General features: G+C 38.8%; 1 protein-coding gene across 2 annotated transcripts; it reads right to left on the reverse strand.

The window, feature by feature from the left end:
* Window positions 1-411: 411 nt before the first annotated feature.
* On the reverse strand, window positions 412-26,433 carry PPP1R42 (protein phosphatase 1 regulatory subunit 42). 2 transcript variants are annotated; one of them, XM_042461459.1, is made up of 9 exons: window positions 26,378-26,433; window positions 23,081-23,282; window positions 22,121-22,287; window positions 19,074-19,212; window positions 18,280-18,396; window positions 15,300-15,417; window positions 12,931-13,062; window positions 12,147-12,306; window positions 412-892 (listed from the first exon to the last, which is right to left on the reverse strand). In XM_042461459.1, the coding sequence occupies exons 2-9, from the start codon at window positions 23,207-23,209 to the stop codon at window positions 814-816; spliced, it is 1,041 nt and encodes a 346-aa protein (XP_042317393.1). In that variant the 5' UTR covers window positions 23,210-23,282; window positions 26,378-26,433; the 3' UTR covers window positions 412-813. The 2 variants fall into 2 exon arrangements, with proteins under 2 accessions (XP_042317393.1, XP_042317392.1); XM_042461458.1 differs by lacking the exon at window positions 26,378-26,433 and adding an exon at window positions 26,139-26,369.

Genomic DNA, 26,433 nt, shown 5'->3' on the forward strand with positions numbered 1-26,433 from the left:
ATTTATATGCAGGGTTGAAAGTGTGCATTTTCCCAGAAGGAGTGGTTTCTTTCAGCTTTTTTTCAGTCCAGCTGTTCTCTTCCGTTAGCATGGCTATAGCACAGTTTCCAGCCACTTTGAGGCCGTGTGCTATCTAAATGCCACACCCCCAAAGCTGGTTTTTTTTGGGGGGGGGGTTGGCTTATCTGTTTGAAGCCACAGTATATCTTTTTTTCTTAAGGGAGCCACCTATGTTGTGTGCATTTTTCCAGGATGCTTTCTTTTTCCCCCTCTGCAGTCAGCATTCTGTGCTTGCTGACCAGGCTTCGTCTTCATGGGACTGTTGTTGCCTCCAAAGCTTCCCCCCCCCCCCCCGCTAATATTTTTGTGCTTCTTCAAGCTCCTCTGCTCAGCCTCCAATGTGAATACCTCCCTCTTTTTGGGGGATGGTGTCATAATTGTTTTGTAAGTATTGGTACATAGAGGATATGTTCACTATTTAGTGTATACAGCCTGTCTGTGGATAAAATGCAGGGTTCACCAGTGACTTAAATGAGATGGGGATTGTGGTATCAAATCTTTACTCATAAATAAGTCTACACACCTTATTTGAAACTTTAAAAAAATCCTCAGTTATATAAATACATCGGAACTATTAAACAAAATAATGATTTTGTATTATGAAAATTTGCTATGCTTGTAATAAAAATACTGGTAATATTTTGTGTTCTGCACCTGAATATAAAGCTTTTCCAACTGTTTCTTCCTAGTAGGCTCTGATGTACTCATTTGTTCATTGACAACACAAAAAAATAATGTCTTTCCAGTGCCTGCTTACAGAGGCATTTGTCTAAGGAGATGAGGTTCAAACAGATCTTTCTGTATACGTTGAGAATTCTTCAAGGTTAAATTGCTGCAATGAAAATTATAAAACAAACCTTTAAATATTTAAGTAAAAATACTTTTGCTACAATAATAATACTGAATATCACCTGTTACCATGGATTTATATTCTATACTTAAATGCATACTTGTTAAAAGCAATCCAGATATGTGTTAAGATAAATGCACACACACACATATGTATGTATGTATGTATGTATCTTAACACATGTCTGGATCACCTTTAACAAGTATGCCTTTACTTCTAGAAATACACGAAATCTGCAAAGAATATACATTTACTGGATAGTACATCTTATTGAAATCTGTAGGATGTACTTCTGAGTAGACTAGCATAGGACTGTATGAGATATACACAGTGGTGTTTATGTAAACACACACACACACACAACAGTACAGCTCGTATCCACTGTATTCTTTGTTTACAAATTCGACCATCCACAGTTTGAAAATATTCCAAAACATATATCCAAAAAGCAATCCTTGATTTTGACATTTTATAAAAGGGCCACCATTTTGCTACACCATTGTATTTAATGGGACCTGAGCATCCACTGATTTTGGTATCCACACGGGATCCCGGAACCAAAACACAGTGAATACCAAGGGCCCACTATATATCATTAATAGTATTATCCAATGCGTATTTAATCAAAAGATCCACTGCTGCAGGAAGTCCTATTTCCTAGTATGTGTGCTAAGTATTAAATAAGGTACATAACCATCACAGAAATACAGTGATATACAGTGAAAGACTGAAAGAAAAAAAAGTGATGGTTCGGTTATCATAAGTTTCAAAAATGACACTATGTATTTGAAACAGAATGTTAGATTGCACTCCTATACAGGCCTCTTTAAGTGCCACGGAGTTCAATAAGGTTCACTACAAGCAGGGACGTAGCTAGGATTTTAGAAAGGGGGGGGGTCCAGACTAAGTGGCACCATTATAATGGGGCTTGGGTGCGGCGGCGCAGCAGCACACACCATTCATTTTTCTAATGGAAGGGGGGTCCGGACCCCAAGAACCCCCCCCCTTGGCTACGTTCCTGCTACAAGGTGTGTATGCAGAGGTAGCTGTGTTGGCCATTTAGTAAATTCAAACAAAAACCCACCAGTGATAACTTTATTGGCCAACCAAAATGCACAATATACTTGCTGCAAGCTTTCGAAGCTCCACTGGCTTCTTCATCAGGCAAGGTGTTACATACCAAACAGGAAAAAATGGAGATGTTAGTAACATGCCTGCATTTTGTTGTTTCTGTCCTTAATTAAGATGGTATAGGGAGGGTATTTTTTACCAGGCTGGCCCCTCCTCCTCTGGCCATGTGACAATAGGGAGATTTCCAAAGTCCAAGAAATTTAAAGTATATTTGGATATCAACCAGGACTCCTCTTTTGCGATCCAATATGTCTGCATTCCTGTGAGGCCACAGGCCTCTTTGTAGGCAGAGGACAATGGATTCCTCAAGAAGTCTCCAGTGCAGCTTTGAAAGCTTGCAACAAGTGTATTGTGCATTTTGGTTGGCCAATAAAGGTATCACTATTTGGTGGGTTTTTGTTTGAATTTACAAGGTATGTAGATAAAGAATCCAGCCATAATAGTTAATTGTTTAATATGCTCTAGCTAGTAGGAGAAAGACAGTGGAAGTAAAAATGAAAAACAACTACATGTCATCTACATAGATATATCTCTATTCTACATAAATAAAATTCCCATTTATTTTAATTTTCACTATCTAGCTATCTTCCAGTCATTCTAATAAATTAACTGACACTTTAAGACACAGGTGGGCAAAGTGCAACCCATAAGTAGTATTTTTGTGGCATCCAGGAGTCAGTTTTTTAAAAAATTCCTGATCAAATCTCATTATCCCTAAATTCTTCCAAACGATCTCAAGGGGATATTTTTGCCAGATTTTCCCCTTCCCACTGTTATAGGCCCAGACAAGGCATTTAAAAAACAGGAAGGGACCCTGTCACAAGTGGGCATGAACTAACATTAGTTATTTAGAAAGTGGTGCTTGGCATTCAATTCTTTGTTCTTAACTTACTTCTCTTCAAAGACTTCTCACTTCATAGACTTCAGTCCGCGTGGGAAAATACAGGTAAAATACTGCTAACAATGGAGCTAACACCTTCAGGATAGTACACTTGTCCCTCCATATTTGCTAGGGTTAGGGGCACAAGACCCCCATGAATATGGAAAAACCGCAAAAACACGTTTTTACCTGAGAGGACATCTCTCTAGTAATCTCTAGTCCTCCAGTGCAACTCTGTGGTGGATGTCCAACAGACACTGACCACAGAACTGCATTGGAGGAGCTACAAATGCCTAATAAAGTATTGTCTCTAGGTATCTCTAGGTCTTTCAGTGCAACTTTTAAAGTTGACCACAGAGTTGCACTGGAGGACCTACATATTCCTAGAGAAAACATATTAATCAAATCCGTGAATAATCAAATCTGCAAATATGTAGGGTTGAGTGTAATTTCATTTGGGAAAATGGCAAGGGATAAAGAAGAATGGTTGGACTTTACAATGGTTGTACTACCTTACTACTACAGTCCTAATCCAATCCAGGTCTTCTTGGAGGGATTTAAATCTTTTCTTTGCTTTTTTCTTTCATGAAACAGCAAATAATTTCAAATGTACTATTTATAAAGCAGAAGACTACAAAATATTTTGCGCACCTGTTGGCTTTTTTTTTGTAATATTGGACTTTTTGCAAAAAAATAAAAAAGCAAAACCCTCTTTTTGCAGAAAACTATATGTTTCTCACATAAGACATTGTTTTCTGCCCCCCCCCTTTTACAAAAAAATCCCAAAGTATGAAAAGTTGTCCATTTTCTTGATGAAGTGTTGTAACGTGTCTACAATATTCTTTTTTGGGCATGGTGACAGAACTGTATACTGTGTTCCAGATGTCATCAAACCAGGAGCATAAAATATTGGCAGTTTTATTTTCAGTTATTTCTCCCTCCCTTTTTTTATTGAAGTATATACTGCAGACTGACATTATTACTGAAGTTTCTATCAAAACCCAAAGATTCCTTTTTTGGTCTGTTGCTGCAAGCTCTGATCCCATCAGCTCATATGTGAAGTTGAGTTTTGTTGACCTAATATATAACACTTTACCTTCCCTTACAGCAATTTGCCATTTTAATGTCCGTTCCTCAAGTTTGGTGAGCTCATTATAGAACTCTTTACAATCCACTTTTGTTTTCATCATAAGTGGTGGCCTGTAGACTGCACAGTGCTTTGTCCATGAATAACCCATGCTAAGTAATTTTATAAAATTTGCAAACCTGACCACCTGCTTGATCAGCCTTAACTCTTGGACACCAGTGAACAAGTTAAAAAGCACTAGTCCCAATACAAATCCCTGGGGACTACATTGGTGACATCCTTATAGTCCTGTTCTTTTACCTAGTTTTCAATCCACGCAGCTTCTTTTTATCCCATGATTGCTAAGTATGCTCAGGAGTCTTTAGTGAAAAAATCTGTCAAAGGCTTTTTGGAAGTCCAAATAAACAATATCTATCTCATCAGTCCTGCCATTGTGTTTCAAAAAACTCTAAACATGAGACAGGACATACCTTTTCAGAAGCTATGCTGATTCTTTATCAGAATGTCTTATTCTGTATGCTTGACAATTTTGTCTTTAATATTATTTTCTATCAATTTACTCAGAACAGATATTAAGCTTTCCTGGACTCCCTCCCCCACTTTTTAAAGGTTCATGCTATGATGGTCACATTCAAATTCTCAGACAAAGAAGCTTATTTCAGGAGCATGTTTTTATTTATATGGTACTTTTCTCCTGGCATGAAAATGAAGGCAGCTTAGAATGATTATTTATAGAGAGAAGATTGACAATTTCACATCTGAATTCTTTAAGAACTCCTATGTGACTATTATCTGTATCTGTTTATTTATTTGTAAATTGTCAGTAAGGTCAGGAACTTCCTCATCTATCATTACTATTTGCTTCCATTCCTCTACCAATATTGGAAACATTAGTTCAGGCACTAGTATTTTTCCCATTTTCAGTAGTGAATCTATTCTGTTTCCTGCTTTTGCATTTCAATTGTTATGGTTACCAACATGTCCTGTTTTGGTGTGTGATCAATCTCCTCTGGGACTCTAGCATATAATCTTTCAATTTTCTCTTCTGCCTCTGTGGTTGCAGCAGAAACCTGAATTATGGTTATACTGATGGGTTTCCTCTCAAGCTTCCAACTCTATGATTCTATGATTCTAATTTAGATATTTTGGATTTGTTTAATTTAAAGATGATTTTATCTAATTCATTTTCGAAATTTGTAATACCTTCCGTCTTCATATCAGTTTTGAATCTTTTTTTAAGTTGCCTATATGGGAACCATGAACATTTATAACTCTTTGCTTCAAGTTCTGCTACAGTTCTAATTTTTGGTATTTGACCAGCCCAATTGAGTAATTCTGAGTATCTTTGTGGCGCTCCTGTATTTGTCACTATGTCTATTTTCCATGCCTTCTGTGGGGAGACCCAGGCAGGTAACTCTCTATAAAATTTGTTTTTAATTTTACTCCATACCAATAATAACGATTTCCTAATTACATGATTTTCAAATTCTTTGTTAGCAATTATTCTTTTATACCATAAATATCCATGCCAGCCAAATATTTTGTTGAACCCCTCCAAATTTAATATTTTTTTAATCTTTGAGTGTAATCCAATCTATGATCCAAATGAAAGCACAAGCATAATAATACTGTTTTAAGTCTGGAATGCCGAATCCTCCCCTGTCTTTTAGATCTTTCATCACTTTCCACTTTATTCTTGTTTTTTTGGCCCCCCCCCCCATACAAACCTGGAAAGTTCTGTTTGTGGGATGTTTATCTTCTTGCCTACAAATGTTGAGAACTTCACATGCACCAAGTGCAAGTTGGTAACACTCTTGGAGGAGAAAGTCCAGCAGCTGGAGTCCAGAGTAACTACATTTCATCATATTAGGGAGCAAGAGGATTTCCAGGATAGAACGAAACAAACGGTCTTGGACAGGGACCACACAGAGGAAGTTGCTGGGGAGGAGGAGGTCACTTCACATACACAGGAGGCAGACAGCTGGAGAAATGTTACACAGAGAACTAGGCCAACAAGGGATTGTTCTGGGAGCTTGCAGCTAGAGAATCGATTTGAAGCTCTTTCCTTTATCAAGGAGGATGAGGAAGAGCAGCATGGTCAGACTTCAAGGACAGAGCAGGGGAGCCTGAGAGTTCTACCAGAGGGAACAGCTGCTGCTAAGCCTCGTAGGAGGCGTGTGGTCGTAGTAGGGGACTCCTTGCTGAGGGGTACAGAAGCAGTGATTTGCAGGCCTGACAAGATGTCTCGAGAGGTGTGTTGTCTCCCTGGGGCAAAGATCCATGATGTGACAGGCTGACAAGACAGGTCAAGCAAACTGACCAATACCCCTTCCTTTTGGTCCATGTGGGAACCAATGATACTGCAAGACACAGCCTTCAGAACATCAGAAGAGATTACGAGGCTCTTGGTAGGAAGCTGAAAGAAATGGATGCACAAGTTGTCATCTCATTTCTTCTGGCAGTTGAAGGGCATAGTCCAGGAAAGGAGGGGAAAATAGCAGATGTAAACAACTGGTTCTGCAGATGGTGCCACCGAGAACCATTTGGAAGAAGCAACAAAGGGGTCAGCTATTTTAGATCTGATCCTAACCAACAAGGTTGACTTGGTTAATGGGGTGCAAGTGGTGGGATCATTAGGTGGAAGTGACCATGTTCTCCTGGAATTTGTTATACAATGGAAAGGAGAAGCTAGGCATAGTCAGACATGCATTCTAGACTTTAGGAGAGCTGAACTCAGAGAAATACTGGAGGTGATCCCATGGTCAGGAATATTAAAAGAGAAGGGAGCTCAGGATGGATGGGAGCACAATTTCAAACAGTTCCAGTAAGGAAGAAAAATGGGAGGTGTCTTAAGAAACCAGGATGGATGACTAAGGAACTTTCAACTGAGCTAACTTTTAAACGGAATATGTATAAGAAATGGAAAAACGGGGAAATCACCAAAGGGAAATTCAAACATATAGCTAGCCTGTGTAGGGGTAAAGTCAGAAAAGCTAAAGCGCAGAATGAACTCAGGCTTGCTAGACAGGTTAAGAACAATAAAAAGGGTTTTTCTTATATGTCTGCAGCAAAAGAAAGAAAAAGGAAATGGTAGGGCCACTGCATGGAGAAGATGGCAAAATGCTAAAAGGGGACAGAGAAAATGCAGAATTACTCAACACCTTCTTTGCCTCTGTGTTCTCAGAAAAGGAAAAAGATGCTCAATTTGAGAATAATGGAGCAGAGGACAGAATAGGGGAATTTCTGCACAGAATAGGCAAAGAGATAGTACAGGAATACCTTTTTAAGCTAAATCAGGGGTTGGCAACCCCCGGCCCGCGGGCTTGATCCGGCCCGCGGAGGTGGCAGGACCGGCCCCTGCTCGCTCCTGCCGCTGATTGCCGCCGCTCCAGGCGCCATTTTGTTCTTCAAAATGGCGGCAAAGTCTCGCATGATGGGAAAGGTCGCGTGAGACTTCACCGCCATTTTGAAGAACAAAATGGTGGCGCCCGTTGGGAGGCCCAGTGCGGCCCCTGGAACCCTCCAACAGGGCTACGGGGGCTGCAGCGGGCCTCTAGGAGGCCTGGTGCGCTCGCTGGAGCCCTGTTTGAGGGCTTCAAGGGCTACACTGGGCCTCCCAATGGGCGCCACCCTCCTCCCTTCTGGCTCTGCCCTCCTCCCTCCTGGCTCCGCCCTCCACCCTCCTGGCTCTGCCCTCCGCCCTATAAATGGAAAAGCGGGAAAAGGAGGAGGAGGCAGAGAGAGAGACACACACACCGAGAGCCAGAGCCACTGCCACGCGAGAGGTTGGTTCATTGGGGGAGGGAGGTTATCGGAAGCTACACCTACGTGTGCCTTTCTGGGTTGAGACAGTGTGCATGCATTTTTCCTGTTTTGTGGCCTTCTGGTAGCTTCCATGCTTGCAAATATTGTTATTATTATGCTTATCCCTTGGTATTCTCTTTGCAAAATCCCTCCACATGGGCTGGCTTGCTCCTTTGTGGTTTGAGACAATGTGCATGCATTTTCCCTGTTTTGCGGCCTTGCCTTCTGGTAGCTTCTATGCTTGCAAATATTGTTAATATTATGCTTATAATACACTGTTATTTAATACCGAATAAAGTTTGTTTATTTAACTTTACTTGTTCTTGTTCTTAATTTTAAATATTGTATATGTTCCCATCTTATTTTTTATTTAATTTTTTAAAAAATTATTTAATTATTTATTTTTGGGCTTCGGCCGAAGGAAGGGACCGAGGAGGAGAGGCCAGGCACACGCCTCCTTCTCCTTGCAGGGCTTCGGTGGAAGCTCTGCCCCCAGTATGTGGCTCCACCCCCAGAGGGTGGAAGCTCTGCCCCAGAGGGTGGAAGCTCCGCCCCAGCATGTGGCTCCGCCCCGGAGGGTGGAAGCTCCACCCCCCGGCTTCGGTCCCCCAGTTGTCTGAGGGACAGCAACCCGGCCCCCGGCTCAAAACGGTTGCCTATCCCTGAGCTAAATGAATATAAGTGTCCAAGACCAGATGAACTACATCCAAGCATATTAAAAGAACTGGCAAATGTAATATCGGAGCCATTGGCAATAATCTTTGAGAACTCCTGGAAGGAGAAGTCCCAGAAGACTGGAGGAGGGCAAACGTTGTCCCCATCTTCAAAAAGGGTAAAAAGAGGATCCCAACAATTATCGTCCAGTTAGTCTGACATCAGTACTAGGAAAGATTCTGGAGCAGATCATTAAACAGAGAGTCTGTGAACATTTATAAGGCAATCCCATAATAACAAAAAGTCAACATGGGGTTCAGAGAAACAAGTCATGCCAGACAAATCTTATCTCTTTCTTTGATCAAATTACCAGCTTGGTAGATGAAGGGAATGCTATCGATATAGTATATCTTGATTTCAGTAAGGCAAGGTAACTGTTACATGGATTAGTAATTGGTTGACCGGCCGAACCCAAAGGGGGCTCTACAATGGCTCCTTTTCATCCCGGAGAGAAGTGACCAGTGGGGTCCCACAGGGTTCTGTCCTGGGCCCAGTGCTATTCAACATCTTTATTAATGACTTGGATGACAGAATTGGGGGCATACTCATCAAATTTGCAGATGACACCAAATTAGGAGGAATAGCTAATACCCCAGAGGACAGGATCAAAATTCAAAACAACCTGAATAGACTAGAAAGCTGGGCCAAAGCTAACAAAATGAAAGTCAACATAGAGAAATATAAGGTACTGCACTTAGGGAGGAAGAATGAAATGCACAGATATAGGATGGAGGAACACTTGCCTGAACGAGACTACATGTGAAAGGGATCTAGGAGTCCATGTAGACCACAAGTTGAACATGAGTCAACAGTGTGATGCGGCAGCTAAAAAAGTCAATTCAATTTTAGGCTGCATCAATAAAAGTATAGTGTCTATATCAAAAGAAGTAATAGTGCCACTCTATTCTGCTTTGGTCAGGCCCCACCTGGAATACTGTGTCCAGTTCTGGGCACCACAATTAAAAAAGTATGTTGAGAAACTGGAGTGTGTCCAAAGGAGGGCGATCAAAATAAATAAATAAAATAAAATGGTGAAGGGTATGGAAACCATGCCCTATGAGGAACGACTTAGGGAGCTGGGGATGTTTAGCCTGGAGAAGAGAAGGTTAAGAGATGATATGATAGCCCTGTTTAAATATTTGAAGGGATGTCATATTGAGGAGGGAACAAGCTTGTTTTCTGCTGCTCCAGAGAACAGGACCTGGAACAATTATTTATTTATTTATGGTATTTATACCCCACTCTTCAGCCCTAAAGACTATCAGAGCAGCTTACAATTATTATTTTTAATTAGATGGTTCCCTACCCTCAGTCTTACAATCTAAAAAGACATGACACAAAAAAGAGACAATGGATGCAAGCTACAGGAAAAGAGATTCCACCTCAACATTATTAGGAACTTCCTGACAGTAAGGGCTGTTGGACAGTGGAACACACTCCCTTGGAGAGTGGTGAAATCTCCCTCCTTGGAGGTCTTTAAGCAGAGGCCGGATGGCCATCTGTCAGGGATGCTTTGATTGGGATTTCCTGCATGGCAGGGGGTTGGACTGGATGGCCCTTGTGGTCTCTTCCAACTCTATGATTCTATGGTATTTTCCGTCTTAGCTGTCTCTGGTGCATGCATTTTCCACTTAAGCTTTATACCTTTTTGATGGGCTTTCATATTGTACTGTGTACTCATGACATTTTCCACACTGTCCCACTCCAAGAAATCAACTATTCACAGTTTGAAACTAATTATGTGCTAAATGTGCACATGGACTTTTTTTCTTCATCGAAAACAACATTGTGTGTGCAGGAAACCACAGAAAATAATAATTCTGTGGATAAATGCTATTTTCTGTGCAGAAAATACTGTTTCTAATGTGAACATTGTTGTAGTTGGGGAATTACTATGTGCAAATTTACCTTTGTTTTTTTTTGTGCAGGGAAAAAGAAGCATTGTCTGAGAAAGAAAAAGGGCAAAATGCTGTTTCCTTGCAAAACAAACCATGTGTAAATTTTGCACAAAAGAAGTCCCACACTTTGAAATTTTTTGTCAGTCCAAGATTTTCCTTATCAGGGATTCTCAATGCTCAAGAAACAATTTTTTAAACCATTTCCCAAATACTTCCAACTCATCTTTCCATCACTGAATTAACTACACATTATCCATCTTGATTTGATTCCATGGGTATTTGACGTTTACATTACTGTTGTATACCTGAAACATCCATGGAATATTGGATGCACATGGAATACAGCATACAGGCTATCATTTATGAGTAATAATAACAATAATAATTTTTCTATATCCCAGTTGTCTTTTGAAAAAACTATCCAGAACAGTACACTACATGGTTAGGAGACACAGGTGCACACTGCATGTACTTATTCAGCCATCTTTTGTCCAAGAGTTTTGTCCTGCAAGTTACTTATAGCATATATGGACCCTCATATCTTTTATTGTTACTTTAGGAAAAGTGTTAAGCACCCTCACTGCTTATAATTTTCTGCTGAAACTGGAAGCTTCTCATGACTTTCACGAAGTCAAACAGATGTACACAGGTTTCCTGCTTTTCATCTAGCGTGCCCCATATACATATAACATGTATAAAGCTTTATAGCCACTTAATAGCAAAGTATAACTGTTCTAGTTGGTTTTATTTTCTGATAATAAAATATTAGCTGCATGTTTCCACATACTATTTCATTGCACGTACTGCATACATCAATATGCTAGTGGTAAAGAAAAAAACTGAATGACCAAATTGCAGATTACATACAGATACATGTTGACATCACCGAATCAGCCCTTTTCAATTTAGGAATACTATTTCTAGAGAAACAACTGGGACTGGAGAACAGCCAGAATTAAAAGATATAGCCGTGTTAGTCTGTAGAATCAGTATGTAGAGAGATCTCGTAGCACCTTTGAGACTAAATAAATAAAGAAATTGGCACATGAGCCAGCAGGATTAACCATTTCTCATTCTCCTGTTCCTTAATCCAAATCATTCTCCTAGAGTTTTTCTTGCCAAATACCAAGTGTGAAATTAAAATTCCATGGAGAAAGGTTAGCATGAGCATGCTCTGGAATAGTAAAAGAGGTGAGAGCTCCCTCACACTCACATCATCAGAATAACATGACTCTCATCTAGTTTTACCTAAATGATGATAAACATTTATACTCTATACAATGCAACAAGGATATAAATCTGTGACTTCTATAGTAGATTTCTTCCCACTGCAGGAGCAAACAAATATTCCTATTCAGTATTCTCTCTGTAATCAAACATCCTGCAGTGATTTTTGTGCAAAAAAAGTTCCCCCCCACAATACTTTGGGATGTTTTAATAAGCAGGAAAACAATTGCACAAAATTCTTGCTTGTTTATTATTCTTCCCAAAGGGTTTCCCACTGCTGGGAACTTTTTTTTCAACAAATAATTATGAATATTCTTTCCATTCCTATACTGGAAGATATACTGGAAGATTTTAAAATCTTCTTTTGGAAATTGGTTTGCTAAATCTCTATGAACTTTAAAGAGGCTGTCAACTTGCTAAAAAGCATATTTCTAAACCTCAAAAAATAATAATTCACTAAGAGCAGTCATGAAAGATGTTTGAAAGGTAACATACCTGATGTTTTCAGCAACTCTGTCTTCTTCATAGGTTGTTGGTTGGGATTCTTCATTGTGAGCAGATCTATCGACATCAGTCATAACACCAAATTTTCGTTTTTCTTTAGCCATTGGGAAGTAGTAAACAGGAAAATGGGTATGTTCTGACTCATTATCATCTGGAGAATGCAAAGATATAGGAAGCATTTATTATTCAGAAAACTATCCCAAAGTAGATAAGGAAATATCCAGAAATTGTGGAATAACTAGCTATTGTGGAAATTTAACTTTACAAAATTACTGACAGTATATGAATGTACATTATTAAAAAAGCAGGTCCAGGTTCCTGAGAACATTATCCAATTAGTATTACCAGAAAAGGCAGAAAACATATTCCATATTACTTGCGGGTTTTTTCACAACTAAATTGTAGAAATTCATACAAATTAGTAGTTCATGAAAACTGTACTAAAACCATATTCATACATTAGCTGAATTTGCAACATTCCAGCCATGGGAACACTGTTCAATGGGACACAATAAAACTACCTAAATTTTCATTATAGTTATAAATATGCTAATAAAAATTATTTTGAAGATTATTTGAAGTTGTCTGTGTTTCTTTTGTATTATTGGAAAGCAATTTTTAGCACACCAAAATACTATATATATATATATATACACCACAGCGATAATCTTCAAAATGGTATGGATTTTGTTAATTTTCTACTGACATCTTTTGTCTCAAACATGTTCTCTTGATACTGAACCTGTAAACAATCATGAAAATATAATGTGTTTACCAAAATGTGAATATGATGAATGCTCATTTGTCACGGTTTCTGTCCTGTTTTTCTTTCTGGCATCTCTTGATGCTTTCCAGTTCATCAGGAATTGTCTCTCCAATTCTTTTATTTCTTTTCCATCAAGGAATTCTGAGGGGAAAGTTTTGTAATATCTAAATCAATAAAAGTTAGGTTTACTCTGCATTATCCAGTTGTTTGCACAGCTCTGGCATTCTTAGGAATGCCATAGAGAAGCCTTTGACTCCACAGGCATTGCTGTTTCACCATCAATGCTGTTACATTTTATTGTTTCCTTGATCAAACTCTAGTACAATACGAGATCTGTGTTTGATCTAACTTCCACAGTGCATTGGGTATAGGATGAAACAACATAACAGGAATATGGTTATTGCATGGCAGAGGAAAGGATGGGACGAGGATGAGACAATGAACAAGAAAAGAATACAAAATACAATTGGAAATTCAATTGGAAACTTGTAAACCTGTCTTCAACTCAGTCTTAAACAAAATATTGTTTGCTACACAGGGTCCAGTAAAATAAGAATGAAGCATTATCTATGCATTTAAATACAGATACATTACATTCTAAAACCAAAATTTCTAGCAACCAAATTTAGAGTCAGATGATCCAATTTACTGATAATAGTAATCTATTTGCTGTTCTGCCTTCCAGCATGGTATTAGATTGTATTATTTCTATTAATTATAAATAGTCTTAAAAGTAGCATATTTATTTTTAAACAATCGTTATTTTTTTATCACAAGAGAACACTTCATCTCCTTGCTTCAGCGATGTGAACCTTGCTAAACCCATTAGTGCTGCTCTGCCAGTGCTCTGGGGAATCTAGCAATGCTATCAAGGGGGAGAGAGTGACAATGCAAACACCTTGGCCTCCATTCTACAGACAGATGGAGTAGTCATGTCAGCAGAACTCTGCAGTCACCAATGACTATACATGAAGGCATCAATATTGCCCCCTCCCTATATGAACTTGCCTACGAACTTCATTGTTCATCAGAAACAAGAAATGTGAAATTCTGGATAAAATTGGGAAAAAGCATTTTCCCCATGGGCTGTAGGGAGTGGGATGGGACAGGATTTTTCGTTTGTTTGCCTGCCCATTCTGAGGGAGTTTTCATATCTTTAATCAGAAACATAGGAGCATGTTTGATGTGGAATAGCCTCCTAAAGGATTTTGCCTAGCTCCATTACTGCTCACTTTCAAGATCAATTTATTTTAGTGAGTTTCATTAATTTTTTTAATATACTTTTATACTCTTGCTAAATTTCTTATTTTTCATCTTAGTCTTGTTTGTATGTGCTAATTTAGCCTTTGTTTTGAAGACTTGATTATGTATTTTGATCTTGAGCAAGCTTCAGAGTTGCAAGTAATAGAATTGGGAAACAGGATGATCCTGCAGGTAAAGGGTTTTGTTGTTGTTAACTGCCCTCGAGTTGATCTCGACCCATGATCAGGTTTTTTTCCCCTCTGGCCAATTCTCTCTGCAACTTGGAGGCCCCTTAAATCTCTTTGGAGGGTTGGGAAGCTCACTGATCACTGTCACTGGAGGAAAGAGGAAATAATAAAGTCTGCCTTTCTAAATGGTTTAGCTTCAGCAGAGAGGTACTGTTGGGTCCCTGTTTCCTCTACAAATGGATGGAGCCCTTCATTTTGTAGATGATGGATTCTGGAATTAATCCTTTGGGTTTTGTTTCTAATAGAAAGCTGGAGATACATTATCTTTCTCTTGCTTTCTATTTATATATATTCAAGCCAAGAGAACTAGCCTGTGGATGACCTTGTGCCAGCATAAACCCAGGTCCCTATTTACCAGGGTTGCATTTGTGCCACCATGTGTGGGAAAGGAGGTAGCTTATTCCTTGTGTCCCTTTTTGGTGGCAAGATAGGTGTCCCAAAAACCTCCCAAATGAGAGTCATCCAGGGACTTTGACAGCACTGGATTCTTCTTGGAGTTAATGGCAGGCTTTTCTTTCCCTGGTTCACTATGGAGGTACATGTAGCTTTGACCATTACCATCCCTGACATCTCCATGGGACCCCCAATTTTCATTACTGATCACTATGCATGGCTGATAGGCTGGGAAGGAATTTTACCCATATGCATGAGTGGGCCATGCACCATAGGAACTATACTTTGTGTATACAGCATACAATTAAAACACACACACACACACATACTCCATGTGAACTGATAACTCTTGTGGACGTATATAATCAAGATACTCTGGTAAGGGATGGTTTTCTGAAACAATAAATATTATTTGTATGATGTAACACCAATATATTCATATTATAAGCATTTTTTTGTAAAGGAAATTGTATTCTGACAATACAATTATTTTACCAAGAGATTTTGACTGTAGTATGACCCGGTCTCGGAACTTGGGTTTGTGGCAAACAGGATTCCCATTCAGCTCTACTTTGCAAAGCTTGGTCCATACACCTAGAACAAGCTCCAGGTCCTAAAATACCAGATAAAGGTGCATCATTACTTTTACTTATTTATCCAAATATTATAACTAAATTTATCTATACAGCCGTCCCTCCTTTCTTGTGGACTTGAGGCCCGTGGGCTGCAATATTCACAGTGGAGTGAGCTATTTTCAATGGGGTGCGTCTCCATGGTGTGCAACCTGCGCAAGCTTGTGGGCATGCACTCCATTCAAGCCTATGGGTTTTGAATATTGGTAAGTCTCTGTTTTCATGGGAGGGTCCGAAACAGATCCCTGCAAAAATGGAAGGCCAACTGTAGTTCTATTTATTTTAAATGTAAGCATTTGCACTTTGCGTTTCCTTTAATTAATAAGTAAATTTATTTCTATTTTGCAAAGAGCTCTGCTCTTATATGACACAAACTGGATTTTGGAAATTCCAAACAATATATATATTTTTTACTGGAACCCTGAAAAGTATACAGACAAACTTTCATGAAGGCACCCACAGAATTTTGTAATTTTTGTTGACTAGTACTCAGTTGATAAATGATCCAGAACATGCTCACAACAGTGTATGTTTATCTAAGAATGTACTAATCCCATGCTGAAATATGATCACCTCTTGGATACGCTCTAGTTGTTCATTGCCTTCCTGTCTCTAATAAAGTGCTTTCATTTTACACCCTTTCAATAAGCTGTACCAAAGGGACTAGACACTTTTTGGGGGCAGTTTCTATTTGATAAATGATCATGTCATGCTTTCACTTAGAGGTCTGCTACAAAATACTAAAGAGCAAATTATATTCTAGAGACACTGGGGGGTGGTGGCAGTGAAAGCCTCAGATGACATCTGTAGTACTGATTGTAGCCCTCTTCCCAATTAATGATAGTCATTTAAGAACCTGCATTTGACCAGTATGCTCCAATTTTTATTGGCCGTGTCTAGCTGAAGTGCCCTAACTATAGCTGTAGACAGCAATTTATCATCACTTTGACGGTCTGTCATTATCTGTTTCAAGAAATCTATATTTTTTCTCTTGTTCCTGACTGAATTGTGAAGTGAAGGAATTCATCTTTTTGATATCTTGTTGTCATAATCAATAATGGCCAAAGGTTGAATAAATTAAAGATTTACAACTATATCTTCAGAACACTGAACCAGCTCAAACAGTTCTGAAATAAACAGGATTTGTACTGCTATAGATATATTAAAGTGTCAGTCTTAACAACCTGAACCTACAAGCAATGGCTGGGGAAGAAGCTTGGCCCCATAGAACACTGCCTCTTGGGGAAACTTTCCCCGTGAAGCCCTGCCTTCTAATGCCCTCCAATTCAGTATGCTTTCCCCATAAAAAGTTATGCCAAAAGGCATTTGCCCATTATTCATCATCCTAACTGAAGAGCCAAGCAATAAGCAAAGTGGCTTTTCCAGCACACTAGATACTGGTCATGTCATGTACCTGTTTCATCTGCTGCACAGTGTTTCTGTCAGGACAGTAGGCAGCAAATGAAGTAATTCAGATCACACAAAGACTGCCCATTTAGTACAGCACTTAGTCCATGTTGGCCAACTGGATGGCAAAGGAAAGCCACAAGGAAAACACGAGGTCTACAGCTCTCTCACACTGTTGTTCCCCAACAACAGATATTTGGAGACATGTTCTTTCTGCTCTTAGAGATAACATATGAAATGAGTGGCTACTGTGGATAGCTTTTTGGTGGTGGCAAACTGTTTGTGAAATGCCCTCCTCAAAGAGGCTCAACTGACAGCTTGTTTATCTTTATTATGCTGACTGATGAAAACCTCATTGTTCTTTGGATCTTTTAAAATGTTACTCAGTGTTCTGAATCACAACATATACTTGAATTGTTGTACCTATAGCAATCGAGAAGAGGAAACAGTGAGAAAGAGAGTTACAGCTGTACTTGTTAGTCACCTGCTTTTTATTTTCTTGCCTGCAAATGTTACACTCCAAATTCTTATGTTTTTTATGCTTAAATATACAATGCCATTGGGCAGATATACAGTGCGCCCTTGCATTACGCGGGGATCTTTTCCGGACCCCATTGCGTAAGGCAAGTTCTGCGTGTGCTTGAGCCCCACTGAAACTAATGGGGTTGTGCATGCAATGCAGCATGCACGCTATTAACTGTTTGCCACACGGCTTTCAGCATAAGCTGAAAGCTGCATATGGTGCACCTGCGTATGACACAGGTGCACTGTACTGTATATACTCATGTATAAGTCTAGAAATTTTAGTCAAAAATAGACTTAAAAAACCCTAAGTCGACTTATCCACAGGTCAATGTAGGTACTGTATTTTAACTCCTACTTAAAGAGGAACCATCCCCTGGTGAAAGGCAAAAGCGTATCAGTCCTGGAAGCAATGACACTCCCCCCTTATTTTCTCATCTATCCAGCCTTTAGTGTTAACACAAAATGTTATGCCTGCTGGAATTTTGTAAGTTCTTTTGCATTGTATTCCTTTGCTTCATCCTTTAAATCCTTTGCTTCATGCCCCTGAATTTTATCATTGACTTATCCACAGGTCATTTCAGAATTTGTAAGTTTGGCCCCAAAACCTGGCCTAGACTTATACATGAAGTTTACTTATAGTCGAGTATATACGGTAGGCAAATATTAATTGCCAATAATCTCATACTCCATTAATTTGTCAAGTTCCCTCAGAAAAATATTAAGATAAGATTAACAATATTGTAAATCACATGGTGAAAAGAAACATTAGCCCTTTGAATCACTCAAAAGACATCCTATATTCACGCACACATTAACTTTATCTGTTTCTAAGAAAATAACTTCAGATACTGAGAAACTGAGTATTACTTAATTCCTTTGCTACTTATCAATCCCCACCTCTTTTTTATTACCTTTATATGGTGAATCTGGTTGTCAACAGCTATGAGGTGGGAAATATTCTCCAGAATTGCTAAATCACTGAGTTCATCAATATTATTATTGCTGATATTTAAAACTGATAAAGACTTCTGCAAAGAAAAAAATAAATTAACAAAAGCAAAATCAAAGGTTACAGTCATATGCAATTGCTTAAAAATAAGCCCAAGTGAATGAAGTGAGAAAGATGAATAACAATGCACAGCACAACTGTAAATCTTATCAACACCTCATTCTGAGGCACTTTGTCAGAAACTGATGGTTAGTCCTTTGTATAGCTATTTCATAATAAAAGAGTGTTACTAACTGACCTTGAAGAAATAGGACCAATACAAAATATGAAGAAAACAAGTGAGTGCAAAATTTTGGACATAATATTCAAGTAGTTGGGAAATAATGAGGTCAAAGGGTATGAAATTTAAGTTATCACATAATTTGAAAGAAAATTGTTACAAAATGATATTCAAGATTGTATTTAATGCCAGAGAAGCCAAATATATAAGCCTATGTATAAAGCAGGAGGTTGTACTGGATGGTACTTGTGATCTCTTCCAACTCTATGATTCTATGTCATACAGGAGCAGAGATCTTTGAGTAACAGAAATAAAGTAACTGTATGCGTTAGAGTCGCCATATGTTGGAAACAACTTGAAGGCACACAACAACAACAAAACATCCATAATCGTGCTTATAACTTTTAAAAAAAAAAGGGGGGGGGGAAGGAAAACAGTCATCTATCACTAATGTCATCTATATTTAATATTCTTACTGCCAATGAATGAAGGCTTCTTGGGTCAAATAAAAGTTTTTCTCCTAGGGGAAGTTGCTGGCTTTCAACATGTAATTCCCTCAGCTCTTCTAAAGTCTCTAAGCCTTCCACTACAGTGATGTAATTGCCACCCAGATACCTAGAAAGAGAAAAATATAAAGCAAGCCATAGTTTTGCAATCTGCATAAAAATACAGACCCACTATTTCTGAAAGCAAAACAGCATATTTGAGTCTTATTAAATGACAAAATAATAACATGTAGGATATGTTTTCCAGGATCGATATTGAACAGAAGAAACAAAATCTAAAGATGCTTTGACCTTCTTTGCATGTACTGCTTTTAACAATACATGCATTCTGCTTTGAAGAGAAATCAACAAATTTCTCCCAGGCCTTTTTTTAATACTTTAGTAGGCAATACTTTTAAAAGCATACAGAACTTATAGTTCAACCAAATAAATGTTCCCAAGCAAAAAGGAATTATCAAACTATACTTTAAATTGCTTACTTCCACTAACCAGTGTCCTTCACTAGTCACCTTAGCATATTTTATTAAACAGTAGGTTGCAGAATCCTCCTTTATCTCCAAAATAATCATAATTATAATAATGCTAATATTGCAATAATGACCAAAAATTGCAAGGAGGCAGAGATGAAATGGTGGTGGTAATCACAGATGATGACAGACCAGCAAAGCAATCCTAGCTATGTTGGTTTACTGAGTAGAATGTACTACTAAGTTTAATGGAAATCTTGAGAACCTAATGTATCTCAGTCATGGGAGTTTATCAGACAAGGGAAATTGGAAATATAAACCAATGGCAATCTGAACGCAATCCTGGGGTTTAACGTTATTGCGTGATAACCCACTACACGCAAATTCGGGCAATGGGAAGTCAGTCCGAACGCAATCATGGGGTTTCACGTTATTGCATGATAGACTGCCACACACAAATTCAGGCAATGGCATGCTATTTTCGGGCAATGGTAAGCCAGTTCGAATGCAATGCGCATTCATGTAATTGCGCTAAACTAGAGACTTTAAGTGAATGCGTTCTGGCCCCACTTTCTTTTCATTCGAATTTAAAAGAAATTCCTCCCGTTTGATAATCTGCATGGTTTCAAGGTATTCTTTGGTGACAGAGCAAAGTAGAGCAAGCTGGAAATATACAAAAGGAAAGGAAAGAGAAGAGGATAAGTGCACCTAGGAGAAGTGGGGACAGATGGAGAAAAAAAGATAAAGGATTGGGGGAGGACCAAGAAGCAGCAGCATTCCGCACCAGGGTTTCACCCAGTGTGGGGAACGGGGCTTCGGAGGTGGGGCTTCAGGGGAACCAAAAGGGCCCCTCCCTCCTTGCCCTGCGTGGCTTTACTTTAGACTAAAGCCACGCATGGGGCTCTCCCCGTCTCTGCTCTGCGCAGCTTTACTCTAAAGTAAAGCCACAGACAGGGTCAAGGACTAGGGATGCCAGGCCCTTTCCCTCCCTGCCCTGCGAGGCTTGATTTCCAAGCCTCGTACAGCAGGGACTGGGGAGTCTGGGTCCTCCACCTCCCTGCCTTGCAAGGCTTGGAAATCAAGCCTCGCAGGGCAGGGACTGGGGACACCAGGTCCTCCACCCCCTGCCACACGCCATGGCTCACAGCAGGGAGGTTGGGGGTGCTCATAGGCTGTCACCACCCTTCCATGGTGTCACCTGGTGCAGTGTGCACCCCCTAGTGATGGTACTGCGAAGAAGACATATGTAAGCAGAGAACTGAGGAGGCAGCAGAAGAAAAAGAGAAAGAGAATGAGAGAGAGAGAAAGAAAAAGACTTTTAGCTGCAAATTGGGGGAGCAGAGAAGGAGAAAAAAATAGAATTCAGTAATTAAAAGAAAAATAATTTTTAATGCAAATAAAGGTGAAGAAACAGCAGCACTTTTTGTTAACAATAGTGCAATGTGTGTACCTTTCAGATCAAGAAGAGAAACTGTACTGTTGCTTCAACAACTTCGGTGAGGCTGGGGAAGGTGGGAGTAGATTTGGGAAAGTTAACAGTAAAACAGAAAAAGCAAGAATCCTCTAGTACAGTCGGCCCTTCTTATACAATGATTTTTTATACACGGATTTAAGTATTCACGGTTTGAAAATGTTAAAAAAAGTATAAATTTCAAATATCAAACCTTGATTTTCCATTTTTTATAAGGGACACCATTTTGCTATGTCATTATATTTAATGGGACTTGAGCATCCACGGATTTTGTTATCCACGGGGGATCTTGGAAACAAACCCCAGTGTATAACAAGGGTCTACTGTACCATAAAATGATTCCTGAGAGTGACTGCATACAGGTAGCTTAGCTGTCCCTCACTGATTCCTGGTGCTGACCATGATGGGAAGATGAAAGGGAGGGGAGGGGTCAGGCAACCCTCTTTGAATATTTATAGCAGCTTGCAGCAGTAATAGCCTGCATATCACATTAAAAAAATATTTTCAACGTACTGTTCTTATCCTGAAACCTCGTCCCTTCAACTTGAGGACTGAAAAAGAGCAGCAAGGTTCTGAGATCTGGGAACTCTTAATATCAGGGCAGAGTGTTTGTTTTTATTAAAACTTGCTATATGTATGTATTTATGTAAACTGCAGAAGGAAAGGATGGAAATCCTGATGCTACCACAGGCAGAACATTCAATTTAGGCCAAAATGACTAATTTATATACATTTTAAAAATATAAAATATACATTGTTATTGAAAACTGGAAAGAAAAACATATATTTAAAATACTATCAATTACTAATTGGAGGCATCATCTGGTTAAAAGTAATGCCTGTAACCTACAGAAATTTAAATGAGAGTGCTTAACTTATCCACTGAAATCAATGGATCCTCAAAATGCTATCATGGCTTGCTTCTGCTATTGTATTTATAAAAGATGAAACTAAAATCACAATAGAGTTTGTGCAACATTTCATCATTTTTGGTACATACTATCTTTCATATACTTAATTTATTATTGTATTTCTTACACCAATTTACATATAAAACCTGTAAAAATATTTTCACTTACAATTTTTGAAGTTTTATTAACGATGCTAGATTTTCAATCCGCGTAATGCAATTGTTCTGCAGATAGAGGTGTCTTAGGTTTGAAGCGAAGTCCAGATTATGTATTTGTCTAATTTGGTTATCATACAAGTAAAGAACATTAAGGTTTTTGCACAACGAGAGGTCATCCTAAGAGAGAGAATTAAAATCTGTTATTTAAGTTCACTTCAGAGCAGTGGACTGAACATGCAAAATTTTCCAGGTACAGTCTCTGCCCCGCTGTATGAACAGTTATGCTTTCAGAAAATGTTAACACTATCATCACTGGGAAATATATTTGTAAATACATTAATGAAATTATGTATATTTAGCTGGGCTGGGATACAAAAATAGCACAACTGATTTCCAGGACTCAAGACAGCACTGACACTGTGCTTTTCAAACAGATCTTCTGTCTCCTGGGTCACATAGCAAGCTACCTCTGTGTAAAAATGAACAAAAAAACCTTCATAAGCACTACATTTTGTGATAGCCCTTATCTATACCTAAACTAGATCTTTTGGATTTCAGCCTATATTTTTGGTCTGTAAATATATTAGAAGTGTAAATGATTTCAGAATGTAGTTATTTTGACTCATATACTTCTCTTTGCAAACTTCAAGCAAATCTTGGAAAAGCAGATATTCACTACTACTGTATCCATAAACATTGGAAGTTACGGTAATTGTTTTCAGTCATAAACACAGAAAGAGTTTTTCTGAAAACAAGAGTAATTTTACCAAACTAAATATGATCACTTTTACTGAACTAAATATTACTAAACTAAATATTATAAATTCATAAATATATTTCATGATAATTAACGTAATGGTGAGAAATATACATTTCTTTCCTATGCTTTTGCTAATAATATATAATCAAAGCAAGTATCAGTTGGATATTCAAATAAAGTTGCATTGTCAGATAATGATAACATTCTTACTATTATATCTATATTTTTGTTAGATAACTTGAGATGAGTTATTTTTCTCAGGTGCTGGGCCAAAGACTCATCCCTGCGATTCTTCTGACTGAGGTTTTTAACGATCAGTTCCAATGTCAGCCGAACCATAGTTTTGCAATAAATTCAGTTTTCCAGTCAAAGAATTTGACAGACAGGTATTCTTTTCCTTTCATACAGTACCCTAAAAATAAAAACAAGCAGTTACAAAATATTTCATTATGAAGAATCTTTAAATCATCACAGCATTATTTCCTAGTTCCTTTCCCCATATAAATCCCATTTGGGAGAAGGCAGGATATAAATGCAATAAACAAAGAATAAATAAATTTCCACCTATTTATTCCATCTATTTCTATAATCTTAGGTTAAATAGTTGGAAATATGTTATTTATTTACTGGATTTTTCTTACAAATAACATTTCCATGGAGATATATCACTTCAAATATTCTATATACTATAGTTCTATCATATAAATCACATACAGTCCACACTAAATTTACCTAGAAGAGGTAACATCTGACTGAGAAATTGTTTAAATCCGTAGATATTTGCATACAGTATTAAAAGTATTTCAGATTATTAGCATACAGTTGTAAACCGCTTAGACACTGCTTAGGCGGTATGAAGCTGTATATAAATGAAGCTTGTTTGTTTGTTTGTTTATTAATAAAACAGCTGCAGCATCTCAGTAGAAACATTCCTGTATTGTACAGGAAAGGCCTCCAAATGGCACTTGTCATATAGGGTTCCTGCAAATTATTATTTCTTGTTAAAATTACATTTGCATGTACTGCTTTTAACAATATTGTAGACAACTATGTTCAGTCCTTTATTTGACTGAATAATCAATTTAACCTTGTAGCCCTAACTTGGAAATCCTATTTAATGGGACTCATTTCTGGATAGTCTTGATTCGTCACATTACTTTATTACAATACAGCACTGCAGAAACAAACGCTAGCAAAAATAGGACTCTTGACTGAAAGAAAAATAAATCCTCACAGAACAGGTATTTTTCTTCAATTTGTTTGTGTATTGGAAAACTGCTAGCACTGCAATCCTACATATAGTACATTTCCCCTAAAATAAGGCATGCTGAACTTTGTGAGGTTTACTATGGAGTCATCAAGCATAGGATTGCTCTGGGAATTTTGCCCCTGCAGACACTCCTATGCATGAGTGCCTTGGATTTTCATCACAGTCCAACTGTAGTAGGGGAACTAATTCACCCATATAGAAATGAACTTAGCTGGATCAGTTCTATGTATCTCGCTTACCCACCTCATACCTTTGGAAATAGATGTCAACAATTTCTAGTATTTGTTGGAATGGGCCTTTTAAAAAACGGATTTGATGTTTCTGTAAAATTCTGGGAACGTTTCCATTTTTCTTTTCCCTTGATGAGAGCTCATTTAAGATTTTTAACAATTCTGTACATATGTATTTCCTTTCGTATTTCTGTTTGCAAACAAAGAGCCCATACAGACAGGCCAAAATAAAGCTGCTTCGGGTCACTTTGGAGGTATGCTGCTTAAGTTATGCATGTGTCCTAAGAAGCCAAAAGCTGCACCAAAGCTGTGCTCCTTAGGACTGGAGCATGGCTTTGGCACAGCTTCCGGCCTCTTAGGACGCATGCATCATTTAAAGAGCATACCTCCAAAGTGACCATAAACAGCTTTATTTTGGCCTGTCTGTACAGGCTCAAAGTAGGGAATGTATTGATTTATTACAGGCGTCATTCCCTGTGGGTTACTCTGTTGGGGATGGGGCTAAAATTCAAAGTAGGGAGGGCTATATCCTTCTTTCTTTTCAGACATCACCTTTTCTCTCATTTAATTTATATCCCATCGTTTCCCCCAGTACATAGGACTCTTATCTTTCAGTCTTCCTTGTTGTTTAGTGGACTGCCAGGCAAAAAAACAAAGAGATTGCTCATCTGAATAAGTTTGAACTGGCTCTTTGCATAGAAACATAGAATCACAGAATAATAGGCCTTTTGAAATTAGTGAGTGAAATATGAAACCAACTTGAACTCCATGAACTACTACCTTCTGTGGTAGCAGGGTTTCTAGTTCTGTTTTATGCCCTTTTGTAAAATTTGATTTATTTATTTGTTAGCATTAAGTGTCTCTGGATTTATTTTATTTTTGGAAGGGGGAAGTTAAAAGCGTTTTAGCTCCACATTTCCTCTCGTCTTGATTCGGCTACAATTCCGCTCTATGCCATCCTTCCCATACTATGGACATGCAGAATCCAAAGACTTAGAGGAGTTTATCACACGGGAGGCAAAGCGTCCAAATCCTGTGAATAAACAGGGATTAGATCCGGTAATATCCCACAAAAGCGGGATTGTTTTCAGACGATGTCCCTTGATGCCGCCATCATCCCAAACTGGACTATTCCTCCAGTGTGTTTTGGGCCCCTAAATCGGAAACGACCGTGTCGCACAAACACAACAACGAAGAACAGGGATGAAAACTGGAGGGAGATCCTAACTCCTTAACGGCTGTGCAAAAAGTGGGAACTTCGACAGGTGCTGCTTATCACACAACAAGGCGACACACAACTCCCTCTTCCCCACAAACATTATTGTTTGTATGTAGAGCGCTGTGTAAATCTACTATATAAATAAAGCATAATAATAATAATAACAATACAAAGATACAGCCGTGCCAGTCTTAGAGGGAGATCTTGTAGCCCCTTTGAGACTCACTGAAAGAAAGAAATTGGTGCATGAGCTTTTTCCTAGACTTTGGTCTACTTCCTGAGATGCATCTGAGGAAGTGGACCGAAGTCTTAGGAAAGCTCATGCTGCCAAGGTCTCAAAGGGGCTACAAGATCTTTCTATGTAATGATTCTACAGACTGGAGAAACAATGCAGCTTGGCATCACTGCTCACTGCCATGGCTCCATGCTGTGGAATTCTGGGTATGGTCGTTTGTTGGGGCACCATTCCCAGAATTCCACAGCATGGAGCCATGGCAGTAAAAGTGATGCCAAGCTGCATTGTTTCTCCAGAGAACCGACGTGGCTGACCGCTGCTGCTCCTTATTTCGAAGTGTCGTCGCCTCCTGCTTCAGGCGGAGAGAAAGAGGAGGAGGAGGCGCCTCTGAGAGAGGCACCAGCAGCCGCAGCTCCACTCTTCTTCCCGCCTCCTGGAGAATAGAGAGAGAAGCAGCCAACGCGTTGCCATGGAGATAGGAATCCGCCTATCAAAACGCTGCCATGGGAGGGAAGTGGAAGCATAGGGCTAGTAACGGTCTTCTCTTCTACACCTTGAGAGCGAGATCGCGCGCCAAGCCTTTTGGAACGCGCCGCCGAGAGGGGAGGG

This window comes from Sceloporus undulatus, chromosome 4 (assembly GCF_019175285.1).
Source record: "Sceloporus undulatus isolate JIND9_A2432 ecotype Alabama chromosome 4, SceUnd_v1.1, whole genome shotgun sequence".
Taxonomy (NCBI): domain Eukaryota; kingdom Metazoa; phylum Chordata; class Lepidosauria; order Squamata; family Phrynosomatidae; genus Sceloporus; species Sceloporus undulatus.

Coding starts and splice junctions, on each gene's coding strand:
- PPP1R42 (XM_042461459.1), bottom strand. CDS start 23,209: ATGGTTCGGCTGACATTGGAACTGATCGTTAAAAACCTCAGTCAGAAG. Junction 12,307..12,930: donor TTCATCATATTCACATTTTG/GTAAACACATTA, acceptor TGCATTCTCCAG/ATGATAATGAGTCAGAACAT. Junction 893..12,146: donor AGAGTTGCTGAAAACATCAG/GTATGTTACCTT, acceptor TTTTCATTGCAG/CAATTTAACCTTGAAGAATT.